Source organism: Gobio gobio (genome assembly GCF_949357685.1).
Source record: "Gobio gobio genome assembly, chromosome: 19".
Classification (NCBI taxonomy): domain Eukaryota; kingdom Metazoa; phylum Chordata; class Actinopteri; order Cypriniformes; family Gobionidae; genus Gobio; species Gobio gobio.
Genome location: NC_137112.1, coordinates 43,938,286 through 43,956,680, shown reverse-complemented (window position 1 = coordinate 43,956,680; position 18,395 = coordinate 43,938,286). Strand labels below are relative to the sequence as shown.

Sequence of the window (18,395 nt, the reverse complement as noted above, 5' to 3'; positions counted from 1 at the left end):
ATTGTTCTATTATCCATCCATCCATCCATCCATCCATCCATCCATCCATCCATCCATCCATCCATCCATCTACCTATCGTTCTATTATCCATCCATCAATCCACCTATCGTTTTATTATCCATCCATCCATCCATACAGACAGAACACATGTAGCAAAAGCTTGAGACAGATGTGACATAAGACTCCAATACCTTGAATTGCCTTATTCAAATGTCAGAGCTGATTTTTTTGTTCCAATGCATAAACAGACTGAGATCCAGAGCACAGGCTGATGGGAAACTGGCGGTCAGGGTCAGATATGTGACGTGGAGAGAGGGTGAGTGGGTGTGTCTTGGCTGTTAATGAGCTCTGACATTTCCTGTCTCAGCATGAGTACCTGTGCCCAGTGGGCTGTCAGCAGGGATGGAAGCATCCTGCCGAGATATGAGTGGCAAGCATACGCATGTGGCTGTTTATGTCAACAGGCGAATGGGAATTCTGGCAGAGCGGATAGTGTGTGTGGACGGCGAGTACGAGCATGTGGTTGCACCTGTGCCCCAATGTGGAGGTGATTAAATGTGCTGGCTTGTGCTCTCTCTGCTGCCCTCCTCAGTGGAAATGGGGGAATCACAGCTTGGCAGAGGTTGGATTTCCTTAAAGGGGTGGTAAAACACATTGTTTTGAAGGCTTGATTGTGTTTGTGGGGTGCACTGTAACGTGTTCATGCTTCGTTTAAAAAAAAAAAATCATTATTTTTCATATATTTGACCTTTATTCTACACTGCTCTGTCCCTCCTTGTAAAACGGTCTGATGCTTTCCGGGTTGTATGAAGCCAGTCCCTCAAAAATACGCAATGGGCTCAGATTGGTTAGCTGGCCCAGTGTGTTGTGATTCGCTAACCGCAGTGCACGTTTGTTGGAAACGTCACGCCCCTTACCTGGAGGCTCGTCAATAAAACCATACCAATCTGAGCCCGAATCAGACCCAGAACATTTTAGTGAAGATGATCGAGCAGAACCTGTTCATTCCTCAAGAGTAAAGACTGCGGATCTATAGTGATCGCTACTGAATGGCACTGTTACTTTTGTATTTTTAGAACGATTATAGCCAAATATCTGTCGCAAGAACTATTAACCCAAAACACTAAACACTGGCTTTACTAGTAAGTTAGCCAAATCACACACAGAATCATGTTTAGCAAGCCTGTAGATAAACAATACATAAAAGCTCTAATCAAAGAATCATTTACACTAATGCCAAGTTCGCTGTTGAGATTTTAACGTTAGGTGTTTGTAACGATAGGTGTTCGTCGGATAACGTTAAGTATGAATGAGCATTTAACAGACTGGTTTGCAGAACAGTGTTGTCATCTGTTTACTTCCTTGCTACAATGTACAACCTATTACAGGAAAACACATCGATGAAAAATAAATCAGACTTACAGGTTGTGGCCCGTAATACAGCTTCTGTTTGTAAATCCAGCTTTCAGGACAAGCCATGCTGTATGTTAAACGCTCTGCAACGCACCCCTGTCCCTATGAAGGCTGAACAAAGCAAGTACCCCAGACCTGCAATCCGGAGGAATATAACAGCGTTTCCTCGGCATCGCGGCAACAACACTCCAGCCTAACTATACCACAACAGCGCCGCGATACAAAATGGCGCTGAATTAATATATATAGAATTAATATTCTCGGAGGAGGGGTTTATGTAAATATTGAGCCTGTTGATGTCACCAACCCTGGAGGAATGTGTGTAGTCGCCTACTGGCCGTTTGCTGTAGTTCTTAGAAATGGATTTCTTTAAAAGCAAATATCTCCCTTTGCTTTAAACTTTGAACGTTGTAACTTTGCAGATGTTGTTTATGCTCAAGCAGCAACATTACACGCTAGCTAAAGTTAGAATAGTGAAATCGTGGTTTACCACCCCTTTAATGTATTAGTTCACTCTCAAAGACTGATTTATGCTTCAAAACAATTTAATTTAATGTTTTCTCCTGTTAGGTCTTCTAAAAGTGATATTTTTTACAGTCAATTTTTTATTATAAAATACAATACAATATTAAGTCAACTTTAACTAAAGCATGCACGCTATGAGGCATGGAAATGAAGGTCAAGACCACTCTCATATCGTAATGAAAAGAAAACGCACATGGTAAGACACGGTCAGACATGTCACATGGTGCAGACATTGTTCCTCTGAATGTCCATACAAACACGCAAACATACACCTGCTCTGTCATGCAACCGCAGCTCAGGCTGAACTGCAGGTGTCACAACTCACTGTGTGGGTCAGTCCAGCTGACCCTTTTCTTTCCTGTAACCTGTGGAGAGACGTCTCTGATTGTTCTGCTAATGAAAGCACAGGTCTATATTGAACCAATGAGTTCTGATTGGTTCATGTCTTCAAACTTGATTATATATATGCTTTATGGAAACCATATGTTCAACTTTTATAAAGGCTATTGAGAGCCTTCATGCTGACCTCTAATGTTACTGGTGACCTCTAATGCAGTTGTTAGGGTGGTTGCTTGATGGTTTCGTACAGGCCCAATTTAAAAGGACACATTTGAGATATCATTTATGTCCACAAACAATGCTGGATGAGTTTAATTCAAATCACTAACCTTTGAGCAATAGTAATAGTGACCACTAATGAAATTTATTGTGATTCTTTTAAACAATCTGGCATGTTTAATAGCTATCTAATCAGATGGCTCGTAATATTACATAAAAAAACATTTGTAATCTTATTTGAATGTACTGTACTGAAGATTTCCCTGATACTATATATCAAATTCTGTTTCAATCTTTAAGAGACTCTGGAGCCTTCACATAATTATGAGGATTCTGGACATAATCACTGTCTATATTTCTGATATAGAAAGCAGAAAGCTACGCAACCGTCATGAGATTATGTAAGTGGTTGTCTTATGTAAATCTTATATTCACAGAGATGGGCTAATTTAATTTGCTGGACTGTAGATGGCTCTGTTTGTCTAGAATAAATGTATGAATCACTGCATTTGACTGAAAAGCTCAGACATAAAACCTTGAATCACAAAATCTCAAACTTTAACTTTTATGCAAATGTAATTTGTCTTTCTGTATTCTTCACCAAAAATGGACCATTATGATTACATTAGTCTATTTAATGCACGCTTTTTTATACTATGTGACTTCAATGTTTTTACTATAGAGACTGTTAGTCTTGGAGCAAGGGCACAGTGCTTATGGCTCATAAATCATCCCTTCTAGGGATTTCAATCTACAACCTTTGAGTTACCAGCCCACATCGGTAACCTCTAAGCCAGGGGTCTCCAAACTCGCTTTAAACAAACTCGCTCCAACCCCAATTAAACACACCTGAACCAGCTAATCAGTGTCTAACTAGGGTCTTGTAAGACACTGATTAGCTGGTTCAGGGATGTTTATTTGGGGTTGGAGCTAAACTCTGCAGCACAGCGGCCCTCCAGGACCGAGTTTGAGGAACCCTGCTCTAAGCCATGCCACCCTATGGCCTGTAGTAACTGTAGTAGTCTGACCTGTTCAGTCCCTTAACAAGACTAAGATGAACTCATTCACTGATGCATTACTTTTTGAGACTAGTTGCATTTAGAAGTATCCATTAAAGGGGAATTTCAGTTAAAAAAAATGCACCGATTGCAATTTTCTTGGCCATTTCAGATTTTTTTTTTTATAAGTGTGACCTGCCGATACAGGGTTTTGTCGATCCCGATTTTCTTTAACTGAATACTCGCCAAGACGGACATTTTGACTTGATTTTGTGTGTATTTGACCGTTAAAGCAAAGTAAACTACTCATTTTGGTACTTGCAACACAAGCTGTTTGAGAATTTTTTTCCCAAATTCCATTTTATTTCTTTCCAAATGCCGTTTTTTCCCCTTTATTTTCATTTACATTTATGGATTCCATTTTAATGATTTTAATAAAAAACATGTCTAATTAATTTAATTAATTAAAAATAACTTAATTTATTCATTTGTTTACTATAATAGGGCCCTATGAAATTTTTTTCAGAAATTCTGTGTTGTGTATTTTAGTTATTATGGTAATCAAATGAAGGCATAAACATTAATTTCTTTTGAATCAAATGAAATTGAAATAAACCCTTTCATTTTTGGCAAACAAAGTGCTGCACAACAGAGGTTTACTGTTAAAGTTAAAACATGGAAGAAAAATTGTGAGATTGTTAGTTTAAAAATAAATTTTAATGATTGTATTGTTGTTATTATTAGTAGTACACTCAAAAAAAATTACGCTATATAACACTAAAAGTGGTTCTTGGCTCGTAATCATAGGTGAACCACTTTAAGTGCTGTATAGCACCAAATCTTGGTGCTTCAGTGGTTCTCCACCGGTTCTTCACCGGTTCTTTGGGATGACTGGTGCTATATAGCACCGCTACCAAACCTGTTAAGATATGGTGCTATATAGCACCAAAAGTGGTTCTCCTATGATTACGAGCCAAGAACCACTTTTAGTGCCATATAGCACTTTTTTTTTAGAGTGTAGGCCTAGTATTACATTGAGACATACATTATACTGTACAATAGTAATACAACAGTAGTAGCCTACTGTACAATAGTAATAGATTTCTGTCACAAGTACATTTTTATAACTGGATTCCATCCATTTTCCACTTATATAGATCAGTGGTGTGCACGTTTTTGGTGTGAGCACGAAACCTGCGGTAATTAGTAAAATCATGCGCAATACATCAAGCACTATTTAACCGGAGCGAATGAGATGAGGCCAAATCCTGGCCCGGCCTCTCTAATAAAGATGTTCCCCTAAAGTGTAAACACTGTTGCAGTCTCAAAATAGCTTTTTCGCTCATTACTTCATATTTCATATGCATAATGTAACCCCTCCAGGTTTTACTCACACCACTCTGAGCCGGACTCGAACCAGCGTCTCCAGCATGGGAAGCGGGCTAACAAGGACGTTAAAGGCCGCAGGCTCTAGCATCAGTCGCTAATGCGCCTCTTGAGGCCAGGGGAGTGGGGTTTAACAGCACAGCTTTTACTATAGCTGGCCTTAGTTACAATCATAAATGTGAAATGTGTCATTTTTGCACCATTAGTGGCAATGCAAATCCAGATTTGGCATTGACTCAACAAATAGCTTGTTTACTGGTTTATCCAAATAATTGCAAATGTGAGTTCTGCTTTTAAACTCCTAGTGGTGCAGAAATTACACACTTTACCATTTAATTCTGTTTTCTTTTTCAAAATTAAATTTAATTCTGTAATTCTGTTCTATCCTGTATATTCTAGGCAATATATAAAACTTCCTTGTGTTATTGCATACTTAAAACGAATGTTGTGTTCCTTTTTTGTATAGCCACTTTGGATAAAAACATCTGCTAAATGAATAAATAAGGAATAATTGACGACGGGCTGTTGAATTATTAGAAAAGAATACACACCCGAGGTGTAACAGCCGATCTTCTACACCATGGGTGTGCATTCTTTTCTAATAATTCAACAGCCCGTCGTCAATTATTACACTTATACTATGATTACCATACCTCAAGACATTGTTCAGATGTTGTATTTCAAGACATTTGCCAGGTTTTTGTCCGTAAAGCGTCTCTCAACAGTGTTCGTCAGTAGCATAATAGCGAAACTGTACGTTTATCTGCTTCAAGAACAGCACCGTTATTACCTCGCTAGTAAGAAATTTAATGTAGCTTTTAAAGGGTTAGTTCACCCAAAAATGAAAATTTTGTCATTAATTACTTACCCTCATGTCGTTCGACACACGTAAGACCTCCGTTCGTCTTCGGAACACAAATGAAGATTAGTTGAAATCTGATGGCTCTAAAAGGCCTCCATTGGCACAATGCACGGTTCACTCTCAAGACCCTTAAAAGGTACTAAAGACGTCGTTACAAAGTCCATCTCACTACAGTGGTTCTACAATAACTTTATGAATCGGCGAGAATAGTTTTTGTGCGCAAAAAAACCCTAAATAACGACTTATATAGTGATGACGATTTCAAAACACGGCCTCATGAAGCTTCGAAGCGTTATGAATCAGTGAGTCGAATGAGCTGTTTGGATCGGCAAATTTCAGCAGTTTGGCGGTTTGACACGCGATCCGAATCATGATTCGACTCACTGATTCATAACGCTTCGAAGAGAATGTGCTTTCCGTACATAATAAAAACTTGGAAAGAATTTGCTGTTTTTATCCCATTGTTTACTATATTTATTTCCTTGGTCAGTGTCGTTGTGAGTTTTTGTTCTTTTGCTGTTGTCGGCTTTAAGGACCTTTGAAATAACTGAAATACATTGGCGAAGTGATATGGGCAAGTAATGCGGTCAAGACCTGGCCTGAGCTACTTTAGCCATCCATATCCCGGAAAACAACTGCACAGCTTAAAACTTTCGTCAACCAATCCGATTCAAGCATTCAACAACCTCGTAGTAATGTATTTTGCCAAAATGTTCCCCTATCTGGATTTTTGCATTTCTTTTCTTTTTGTTCCCTGCCAAGTGCATTGATTTGTGATATGTGCCTTTTATTGCCCGATTTATCATTGCACGTGGTTATAGAAAATGAAAAACACAATAGGACATAAAGAGATGGCATCCATTTCAAATGACTAGAATTATAATTCAATTTTATAATAATACTAATGCATGTTGCCGGAACTAACTGGGTATGTAAAATGCATCATCTCTTGCTTTCAAAATCCTACATGCAAACCCTTCATAGCATAACACTGACATGTTTTCTAGCAGAGTGCGGAGGAAAAGGGTGAGTTTTTCTTGGATGTCGATATGAAACAGAGGGACACCATCTGTGTATTTTTCTCATTTGATTGTTGTGAATATTTGAAGTGAATGGTAATACATTCCTAACACGTTCCTCCATATAAATCAATCCGCAGTCAATTTAAAACCTTCAGTGTGCATCTTGCTTCATAATCCGTATGATCAATTCTAATAAACCTGCCTAATTGTGATAAATCCTGCTTACACACATTAAACATACAAAGACTTATACTCCTTCCTCTCTCTTCCTGCCCCCTCGATCTAAGAGTGATTGATTATGTGGCCTGTATGTTTATCCCATTGGGTGTTGAGCTGCGTGAGTTTTATGTAAAGCGCTACAAAGGCTAAGGCCTCACACCCACAATCTCTTAGTGAGTTTTTTTAAGAGCTCTGCACCTCTGCCCTTCACTACAGAGTTTAAATGACTATAAACTGATCTGCTAACACTCTGACATCTCTCGTTTTCATTTTTCCACCTCTGTCTTTTTATTCGCTGAGCTGCGTGTAATGGTTTGTGAATAGGGACCAGAACTTGGCATGTTTTTGCAACAGAAGGAAATATGCTTTAGAAAACAACTAATCTATATGCTAATCATTAACAGTGATCATTTGCATTTACATGAAGATATTTTTATGGGAAAGCAGACAAATTTAAAACTGAGATGTATACTTTGTCTACAAATTTAAATTCCCCCTGTAGTCAATAATTGTATTCCTTAACACTCATCTTTGATCACCAAAATTACATATTTAAATGGTTTTTCCTGAAAAAAAAAAAAAAAATTATATATATATATATATATATATATATATATATATATATATATATATATATATATATATATATATATATATATATATATATATATATACATACAGTGAGGAAAATAAGTATTTGAACACCCTGCAATTTTGCAAGTTCTCCCACTTAGAAATCATGGAGGGGTCTGAAATTGTCATCGTAGGTGCATGTCCACTGTGAGAGACATATTCTAAAAAAAAAAATACAGAAATCACAATCCACAAAATCTCGCAATACATGGCCCCGGTCATCCTCTCCTTAATACAGTGCAGTTGCCCTGTCCCATGTGCACAAAAACACCCCCAAAGCATGATGCTACCACCCCCATGCTTCACAGTAGGGATGGTGTTCTTGGGATGGTACTCATCATTCTTCTTCCTCCAAACACGTTTAGTGGAATTATGACCAAAAAGTTCTATTTTGGTCTCATCTGACCACATGACTTTCTCCCATGACTCCTCTGGATCATCCAAATGGTCATTGGCAAACTTAAGACGGGTCTGGACATGTGCTGGTTTAAGCAGGGGAACCTTCCGTGCCATGTATGATTTCAAACCATGACGTCTTAGTGTATTACCAACAGTAACCTTGGAAACGGTGGTCCCAACTCTTTTCAGGTCATTGACCAGCTCCTCCCGTGTAGTTCTGGGCTGATTTCTCACCTTTCGTAGGATCATTGAGACCCCACGAGGTGAGATCTTGCATGGAGCCCCAGTCCGAGGGAGATTGACAGTTATGTTTAGCTTCTTCTATTTTTTAATGATTGCTCCAACAGTGGATCTTTTTTCAGCAAGCTGCTTGGCCCCCGTAGCCCTTTCCAGCCTTGTGGAGGTGTACAATTTTGTCTCTAGTGTCTTTGGACAGCTCTTTGGTCTTGGCCATGTTAGTAGTTGGATTCTTACTGATTGTATGGAGTGGACAGGTGCCTTTATGCAGCTCACGACCTCAATCAGGTGCATCTAATTTAGGATAATAAATGGAGTGGAGGTGGACATTTTAAAGGCAGACTAACAGGTCTTTGAAGGTCAGAATTCTAGCTGATAGACAGGTGTTCAAATACTTATTTGCAGCTGTATCATACAAATAAATAGTTAAAAAATCATACATTTCTGGATTTTTTTTTTAGATTATGTCTCTCACAGTGGACATGCACCTACGATGACAATTTCAGACCCCTCCATGATTTCTAAGTGGGAGAACTTGCAAAATAGCAGGGTGTTCAAATACGTCAAATACGTTTCCTCACTGTATATACTGTATATATATTCACGCCTTAAAGGGGTGATAAATTGAGAAATCAACTTTCCCTTGAGCTTTTGATATATAAAAGATAATGGTAATATAATAATTTCCTGTAAGTTTCAGAGCTGAAAACTTCCTTGTTAGTCAAAGAAAAGCTTTTATAGACACCAGGCCCAGAAAACGAGAGATCTCAGAATGTGCCCGGCTATGACGTCTGAGTGTAGTGAAGCACCGCCTCAACAGAAGAAGAACAACGCCTGATTCTGTAGCCCCGCCCACCGACTCGTGCCAGTAACATAACACAGGCCTACAGAGAGAGCTAAACCAGGTAGAATTTCTAAACATACCGCATAAGCTTAATTCGGATTCCAATATTATGAATGCATGGATGAACTTTATTTTTAATGAATACCCAGCTCACATGGACATTGCGCGTCTGTTCTTTCATTTCACCGGATTCGTTTGTAAACAAGAGACTGGATTTGTAGACAGGATGAGATTAACCACACTTAAGGCCTGTTCACACCGGGACGATTTTCGCGAGCGTTTATCGCCGACGTTGAACGCCTCGTGACTAAACAAAGGGCGCCAATGTGAGTGTGCACACCGATGCGAAAAACGGCAGGCGTAAAAGCGTCATTTAAAAAAAAAACGCCTCGGGTTCGTTTTTTTATTTTGACCCGGCGCGTTAAAAACTGGCCGACCAATGAGATCGGTGCTTTTGTTCACGTGCCTGGAGCTGCTGAAGTGACAGTAAAACACGACTTGGTGGCGCTCAAGCACAAAACGGTCTTGCCGAACACACATTGATACGACGAAGAAGTAGTAAGTAGACAAAGAAGAAGATGAGCTGCTAATTCTGCTTGACAGTTAGTAAAAAGTGTGTGTGAAGGGTTTTTGCCATAGACATATTATGTCTATGGTTTTAGCAAGCACGTAAATACTGTCTCTCTTCTTCTGTGTGACAAGCGAGTGTCAGAAGCGTAAAGTGGCGCAGCACCACCGTGTGTACCGGGAGCGCATCTACTGAATTTGCACGTTCACTCGGCGCATCGCCAGTGAAAATCGCTTGGGTGTGAACACTCAAGACGCGCCGAAAAACGTCACGAAAAACGCTGGCGATAAGCGCGCGCGATATTCGTCCCGGTGTGTACATGCCTTTATGTGAGTAAATTTTTTTTAAAATATTTGATAGTATTGCATTGTTACAGATCGTTTGATATCTATTGATTATGTATACGTGTCTAACTGAACATTAGCACACTGTCAAAGGCTGAAGAATCCTTTATTTGTGGTGTTGTTGGTTCATTGCGAATCGGGATCAGACTCGGACATGTATGGGCAACGTCCCGGGGCTATGTGTTTTCCAGACGGGCTACCAAAACGTAAGCCTGGCCTGCCGACTGGCTATCTTAAATAGTGAAATAACATTCCTTTCTTGATGTGCGTTCACTCTCTTGACTTGATATTTGAAGGAAAAATACAATCGCGGAAGTTTTGATCATGCAGTCTGCAACGTACTTGGCATGTGTGTGTGTGATGCACATTTTGCGCTTATATCCACCAATCGGGCGGGCCAAGTAATACCAAAAATAACATTCCAATTAATCGCGGGTGGATGAGAGATAAATCATTGTGTTTGTTTGATAAAGATATTTTGCGAGCCCTGTGGGACGAATCATTTAGTTTGCCGTTACTCACGGGGGAGCTGAAGCTCATTAAATATGCAAAACTGTTATCCAATCCTAGCCATGGGCGTTTACTTCCAAGTCTTCAGTGGGGCACGCCCATCAAAACCCAGGGTTTCTTGAGAGAGCCTCAAAACCAGGGTAGAAAATGGCCTATTACTTATTCATTATGATGTTTTTCAATGTAAAAACCACGTGAGCATCATAAGTTGACCTCAGACAACAGTATAAAGCCAGTTCATGACCCCTTTAAAATAGCTTGAGTGTAACTATACCCTTGCTTCATTTAGTATATGGGGATTCATGAATATGCAAATGAGCCCCGCCTCCACTCACTCATACAGGCTCGCCTACCAGTTGATCTGTCAGAATGGTAATGCGTTTTATGTATCGCTCTCTACAACGTTGGACACATAACGGTAACTAATCTGATTAGCCTTTTGCTTGACTACGTTATCAAACAGCTAATAATGTGTTGCTAATGTTCCCGTCCACCAACTCAGAGTCAGACAGCAGTCTTCTAACTTAGAACGTCAGTGGAGAAAGTCATATAGTTCATCACAATATCATAACATACATCATAAATTTTACCCGCTTTCACTGGCATCTCTTGAGACTTGCCTGTTTCAGAGAATAGTTAATGATAAGCTAAAGCCCACCCACACGTTGACGTGATTGGTTACAAGGTAGTTTGTGATGTAAGAAACACAGGCGATTTCAAAACACGTTTTTGAGACTTTTTTTTTCACTGCAATTTTAAGGAGAAAATACTCAGCAGTGGTATTGATTTTATGAATTTGCACATGGTTTGTCTTAAAGCATATTAAAAACACCACATAGACATATAAACAACATTAAAAACTTGATTTTCACAGCTGTTTACACATTATAGTCAACGAAGCTGTTACAATGAAGCTGTTTGTGGTCTTGTAGAGCTTTATTTTCCCCACCTGTATTAAAGGTGCTGTATGTAAGTTTTTGACTGTAGGCTTCTAAAGCATAAAAAATGCGTAATATGTTTGCAGATGTTTATTAAACATGCTGAGTTCACATACTAGTTTCTCTGAAAAACAATATTGTGAATTTGGACTGCAGTACCCCTTTCAACCACTAGCTGACATTCTTACATATGGCACCATTAAAATGAGTTGCTTAGAAATGCTATATGTGTGCTATGACTTGAATGACGAGCAGACTCGATGCTTCCAGTGTAGACAGACTCAAGCCGCTGTGGTGCAATGCAAATGCATTATCAGTCATGTACAGGCTTTTGATTTGACTTGCCAAACTTTGGAGACTTCCGCTGCTCTTTCAGATGCATGCAGCTGTTTGTTAGAAAAAGTGGTTTATGTAACACATTTGAAATCTGTTGAATGCAAAGGTTATCCCAACATGCAAAACAGTCGTGTCTGCACCTGTTTGATGGCAACATCAAAAGGCACCGCGAAATGGGAGCAAAAATCACAGACGCACAGACAGCAACACAGGTACGCAATTAGCTAATTCAGGTCCTGTGGATGAACTAAATAATGTTAGCAAACATTTAATGTTCTTCACAGTAGTGTAGTTATCTAGCTGTATTGAATAATATTTTACAAATGAACTATTGTGGCTTTGGGAATCCCATTAATCCAGGCATTTCTGTTATTTTGAAATACTTGGATGGTGTATTGGTATGGAATATTAAAGGTTTAACCATCTTGGCAACCAATATGCCTGTACTAGTTTTGATCGTTTGATTGTTTAAATGTATACAGTTTTATTAAAATTGTAAACTTCCTATGCAGATTTATTAGCGATACATTTTAAAAATTAGCGCAGCTCATATAGTAAGACAGAAAGGCCTACATTTTGGGCTTGACTTATCCCTCTAATTTGAGTATTTGTTCCCACCATTACTTGAAACTTGACTCAAAGGCTAAAGTCTTAGATTTGACTTTGAATAGCAAATCAAAGAATTGTCTGATTGTCCCGTTTCCAGTAACAGCTGACACTGCGTCTGTAGTTTCCATGCGTTCCAAATCTCACACAAACACAAAATACTGTATTGTTAACATTATTTATGTTTTAAATTTGCCTCTTTATTGGACCACTTCCGATTACCTCTACAGACAAAGGTCTCAAACTCGTGAGGAGCTGAGGAGACACGTGTCCCATTAAGATTTTTGCGCCAATTGGCTTTGAATACAAAAAAAAATGATATGGTAGATGTGGCAGAAATCCAGCATTCATGTAAATTTGGCCAGTCCAACTGAGTTGCAGCTTTCACAGATCATTTTCTTTAAAATGAGAATTCATTTACAATTTTTCTTGGGCTTTCTTCACAGACACACTGCATTACCTCTGCTTCGTTCATTATGCTAAAAGCACACCTCGCAAATGACTACACTCACACAACGTCCATCTCGCTTCAACGCAGCATATAAAAAGCAGAAAGGCACAGATGGCAGAGCATTTTGTGAGCTTTGCACAAGCATTGAGTGAACGCTGCACCTGTTTATATTTAGCTTCAGTGTGGAGCACTGGGGGGGAAGTAGAATCAAAAAGAAAAGGCATCTGTCTCGCATGGCAAAACCTTTCCTTTCCTCAGCCTCTCCCCAGAATCCATCCTGACCCGCTCCAGCAGTCAAGCAAAGCTGTGTACATACATTTTGTCTTAAAAGAAGAGCTGTTTACTTACTGCAGAAGGCTTCTTTCTCTTCTCAACTGCCTGGTTTTGGAGATTTTCATGGGATAATTTGTATGAAGTTACATTTTAGGATGTATTAAAATTGACTCTTATTTTGTAAAATCTCTAAACTTTTGTATTAAACTAGAGAATATGACTCATTGATCCAAGTCATATATTTAGACTTTCTCAGTGGGTAGTTCTAGGGCCATTTTCCTGGTTGCATTCACACCGCCAGTGGGAACTCTGAGGGAACTCTGACGCAAGCCGCACTTGTTGTGACTTTTATTTTGACGGCGCTGAGAATGCCAGAGCCTGAGCACACAGCGCTCCCTCTTCATTAGTTTACGATCCGTTTAACAGTCCTGTCTAATACGTTATTAGATAGAACTCTTATACAAAGAAAGTAAACCGTATATTTAAAAAAGTATTAGCATTTGCCGTGTGGTTGATGCCTAATGTCGCTAGCTTAGCATAAATACATAATCATGTTTTGCTTGGTACCCTCAAAGTGGTGTTGGATTATATAGGCTATATTCTGTGTGTACACAGCTTTTTTTTTTTAAATGGCGGGTACTGGTAGGGTTGCCAACCGTTCCGTATAATAATACGGAATCGTCCCGTATTTCAAAGGCATCAATGAAGCGTTCCGTATGAAAGCCATACGGAACGCAGTTTGTCCCATATTCAGGCATACACTCTAAATTGAGATTTATTCATTCCTTTGACACAAATCATTGTTTGATTTGCGAACATAGACGTTCGCAGAAGGCTTTAAGACGCAGCTGAAACCTATGCCGGTGCCTTCGCAGCGAGTGGCTGACGGCAAATCCCTTTCACTGTTCGCGTTTTGATTTCGGCAAATCAGTTTGGGCGGATGCAAACCTGATCATTGTTCATGAGGCCAACATTCAGCCATGCAAGAAAAAATGCACTCTCCCTGAGGGAAGACGCGATAAAAAAGGGAAGTTGTCTTTCACTATAGTAAGTTGTTAAATAGAGAAAAAAAATGTTTTATATTTAACTTTTAGCGTATTCTTAACCTCATTATTGAAACACAAAATAACCAATAAAGTCTCAAGCACCAAAAGCAATCCTCCAAGTTCTCTTTAATCGAAAATTAGCATTTTCATTTATTCATACGATACATGGTTGCAACAAAATTAAGTTCAATTTTAAGTGCCATTGTTTAAAAAAAACATTTATTGGCTGAAATTTCAAAGACGTTCTGTTATTATGCTTTCAAAGTTGTATCTTGATTTTGACACAGAATGACCCAAATGTGTTTGTCTGAGAACCTTTTATACACACACTTTACTGCAGATACTGAAATGACATACACTGTGTGGTACAGTACAAATATTTTGAGTGTCCCTTATTCTGTCCCTTATTTTCCTATAAAGAACCACGATTTCCCTTATTTTTTCCCCCAGAAGTTGGCAACCCTAGGTGCTGGTGTTTTGCGTGCATCAGTGTACACGGTTACATAACTACCCGTCTAGGGTTGATAGTCAGTAACAATGAAACAAAAGTAAAAATTTAATAAAAAGAAAGCTTGGAGAGAGAACCAAGATTATTCAACCTCCTTTCCCAGAAAAGAATCAGCCAGTTCAAATTAACATCTTTTAATTTGAAAAGATAAAGGATAATACAAAAATCTCATGAAAGGATACAAAAATACAATTCAAAGAATAACAAATAATCAAGAACAGGGGTTAATACTTCAGGGGAGGGCCAGGCCAAAATAACAAACAGAACATAAGATAACTAACCCAAGAATCTCCATAAATGTCCTAGAAAAAGATAATAGAAATAAAAGACATCAAACTTCCCTTACTCCCTACCTACCCAAAAACAGGAGAAAAGAGAAGTACAAACATAAATGGCACCCTCCCCCTACAATCCACAAATTACAAATATATTAAGAAGAATATACAAACATACTTAACATATGATCATAGATTAAATCAAAGGTAACACTTTAGTTCTCTTCCCACTAAAGAACTCACAACAAGATCCTGAGCTCGCTCACTCAATCAGAATCAAGAAGACAACAATCCAAACAACAAAGTCTGGGCAGACAGGAGGAAGAATTCATCTTGGCAAAAGAAAGTCTCTCTCCCTTCTCAATTGATCCGCTTCTACTTATATCTCAGCTCCTCCCCTTCATTCTCCAATCACGTCAAGCACCGTTAGATTGAGTACAGCTGGTCGTTGTACCTGTTGGAATGACGAAAGAGAGAACAAGAGACAAAGAGAGCAAAACACCCAAGCACATACACAAATGCAGGACACACTGCAGTAACAAATAAACATATGTCCTTGGACGTAACAACACTTACGTCACTGGTAGTTCCTATTGTGCTGGGTTAGACCCTACTCTGAGCTAAAAAGCGGGAACTTCTGCCATTAGTTCTAGGAACTATGAAAAGGTTCCTCCAGTGTGAAAGTCCCTATAGAAAATGCTGGTAGGTTCTTTGTCTTTTCCCGGTAAGCAACCACCCAGATCACTCAACCCTAGTAACTGCATAGCAACATGCTAAAACCCAGTCAGAACACCTTCGCAACTGCATAGCAATATCTTGGCAACCAGCCATAAAATCTTTGGATGATAACTTCTATACAACCTAGTGAACAATATCTGATACAGGTTGTGGTAGTTTGTGTATGCTTGTGTGCACCAGAGATGTACGAGCAGTTGCATCAGTGTACATCAGAACAGAACCCCATGGGGTGTACACCTTGTTTATCAACCGGAGTCAACAAACCTCAGTCATTGAATAGAAACAAATCCCCGTAAGCAAACATTCCAACACTACCATATTGGCAAGCCCTCTGCTAGGTAATGTGAAAGTATATGGGTCTGACAAGAAAATCGAGAAAAGACAGAGGGGCACAGCATTTTGAAAATGCAATCTCTTTTATATTTGGGACTAGGAGTAATTTTGTTTATTGCTGTACTAATGAGACTCATTAAACTATGGGTTCTATGTACAGTATATCAGTATGGTTTTAGTGTTTTTTAAGACTGTAGACATAAATCATAAAATGTTTTTATAATTATCTGTAGACCCATGGCTGTTAAAGACAATAAGATTCAATTCAGTATAGATGTTTTTGTGTGCTGGTGTACTATCAAATATTCTGAATATTTTCTATAATGTTGCTGAAAAAGGAATTATTGCCTCATTGCTGTAGTGAGTTTGACTATAAAAATGCAAATGTTTTTTTTGTACTGTTTTATATGATCTATAATCTCTCTGTGTTTATGAAGTCAGCTGTCCTAGATGTCAGTTTATATATTTTGTTTGTCTTTTTTGGGTTATGTGTTTCATGTGTATAGCTATTATAGGGTTGGCTATGTACTGCACAGTCTGTGTTTGCAATATGTGTTTCTGAGCATTGTGCTAGACAATCTGGTATGCAGTTGTTTTGTGAGCTCTTGATCCAAATTCTAAAGCAAAATGCTTTTATAATGAACATACGTTTATAGTCTTACACCCCTAAATTGTTTAATTGAATGCTTTGTGATTTTGAACGCACAGGAGCCTCCTGCTGTGGGTGGAATCAGCCATTATTCTGAGCTTGTGTGTCTTACTGGACTTACCAGAGGCTACATAATTGTGTGTGTTAAACACAGTGGCTTTGAAAAGAGCCACCAATGCCTTTGAGAAAAGGTCACAGTCTTGGCCAGAACCCAATTATGCTTGCTTGCTCGACTTGACCAAATCCCTTTTGAATTACAATAGTTGTGTGACAGGCAGAGAGTGAAGAGAGAATGCCAGTGAAGGCAAGTGATGCGATAAATCACATGTAATCTGACTATTGACACTTTCATCTTGTCTACGGTTTTCTCCCCTTTATATCTTAATTGTGTCATGATACTAATTTCATGTTTGCCTTTCAATTTCAGAAAAAAGAATGGCTGTGTTTGACATGTCAGACCCAGAGAGCAATGTCAGGGAGCTTAGGGGATATTCCTACTCCTGTGCCACCATCCGTTGGATCTCCCAGACTACCAGGCCCAGCCAATCAACAACAACAGCGAGGGCCCAATCAGCAAGCTGCACTGAGACCTGTCGGCCCTCAGCAGCAAAAGCCACCTGGTGCCCAAGTAAGTGGTCCTTTCTCTCCGGTAAAACAAGGGGTGCCACAGTGCAAAGGCCCCTCTCAACAATTACCTGCAACTAAGGCTGAGACAAAAAAACAAGATCAAGGCATTAACAAGAAACAAGCTATGTCCAAAACAGAAACATCGTCTAAAAAGGGAACATCGGATAAAAAAGATGAGAAGAAAAGTAGTGGCATGCAGAAATCTAAACAAGATGACGTGAGTGGCCCTCTGTGTCCTCATCACCACTGTATTTGTCTTTCATAACAGATCACTTCAACATTCTATGATGGGAATGTTCCATCTCAAATAATTTAACCAATTTCATCTGTGCTCAAAATCAGTTTAAAGTTAACAATCTCAGGGACTAATCACTATTTCCAGTACCTGATGGTTACACAGTGATGGGTCAACATCATTTGTAAACTCTTTTTAATTACCCATTACAAAGAACTGATGTCACAAATAGCCCCATTTAATGCGTTATAATTTGTTATAATTTGTTAATATATGCATGCCATTTTTTATCTACATAATTAAATTGTATTATTGTTTACAAAATAGTTTTACATTAAAGGAACACTCCACTTTTTTTGAAAATAGGCTCATTTTACAAGTCCCCTAGAGTTAAATAGTTGAGTTTTATCGTTTTTGAATCCATTCAGCCGATCTTTGTATCTGGCGGTAGCACTTTTAGCATAGCTTAGCATACATCATTGATTCTAAACAGTCCATTAGCATCTCATTCAAAAAATGACCAAAGACACTTTCAATATTTTTCCTATTTAAAACTTGACTCTTCTACAGTTACATCGTGTGCTAAGACAAACTGAAAATGAAAAGTTGCGATTTTCTACACCTATATGGCTAGGAACTACTTTCTCATTCCTGCGTAATAGTCGCGGATCTTCGCGGCCGTACCATGGCTGCAGTGGCGCAATGATTCGTTGGTATTCTGTGTAACATGGTGGTAGTATACACCTTCGACTTACTATCACAGCCCTTTACAACACACAGAACCATGGCTAATCACACAGGTAAATCCACAACACAATTTGTCGGCTGCAAGCCTGAAACTTTCTCTGCAACTACACAAAC

General features: G+C 38.9%; 1 protein-coding gene across 1 annotated transcript in view; it reads left to right on the top strand.

Annotated features, from left to right (window-relative positions):
• bsnb (bassoon (presynaptic cytomatrix protein) b) overlaps window positions 1-18,395 on the top strand; it is a gene marked incomplete at its 5' end in the record, with an annotated part of 153,961 nt that overhangs the window by 115,498 nt on the left and 20,068 nt on the right. The window contains one exon of the mRNA XM_079845371.1: window positions 17,100-17,516. Within this exon, the coding sequence (XP_079701497.1) occupies window positions 17,100-17,516 (417 nt within the window). The remainder of the gene's footprint in view (window positions 1-17,099; window positions 17,517-18,395) is intronic.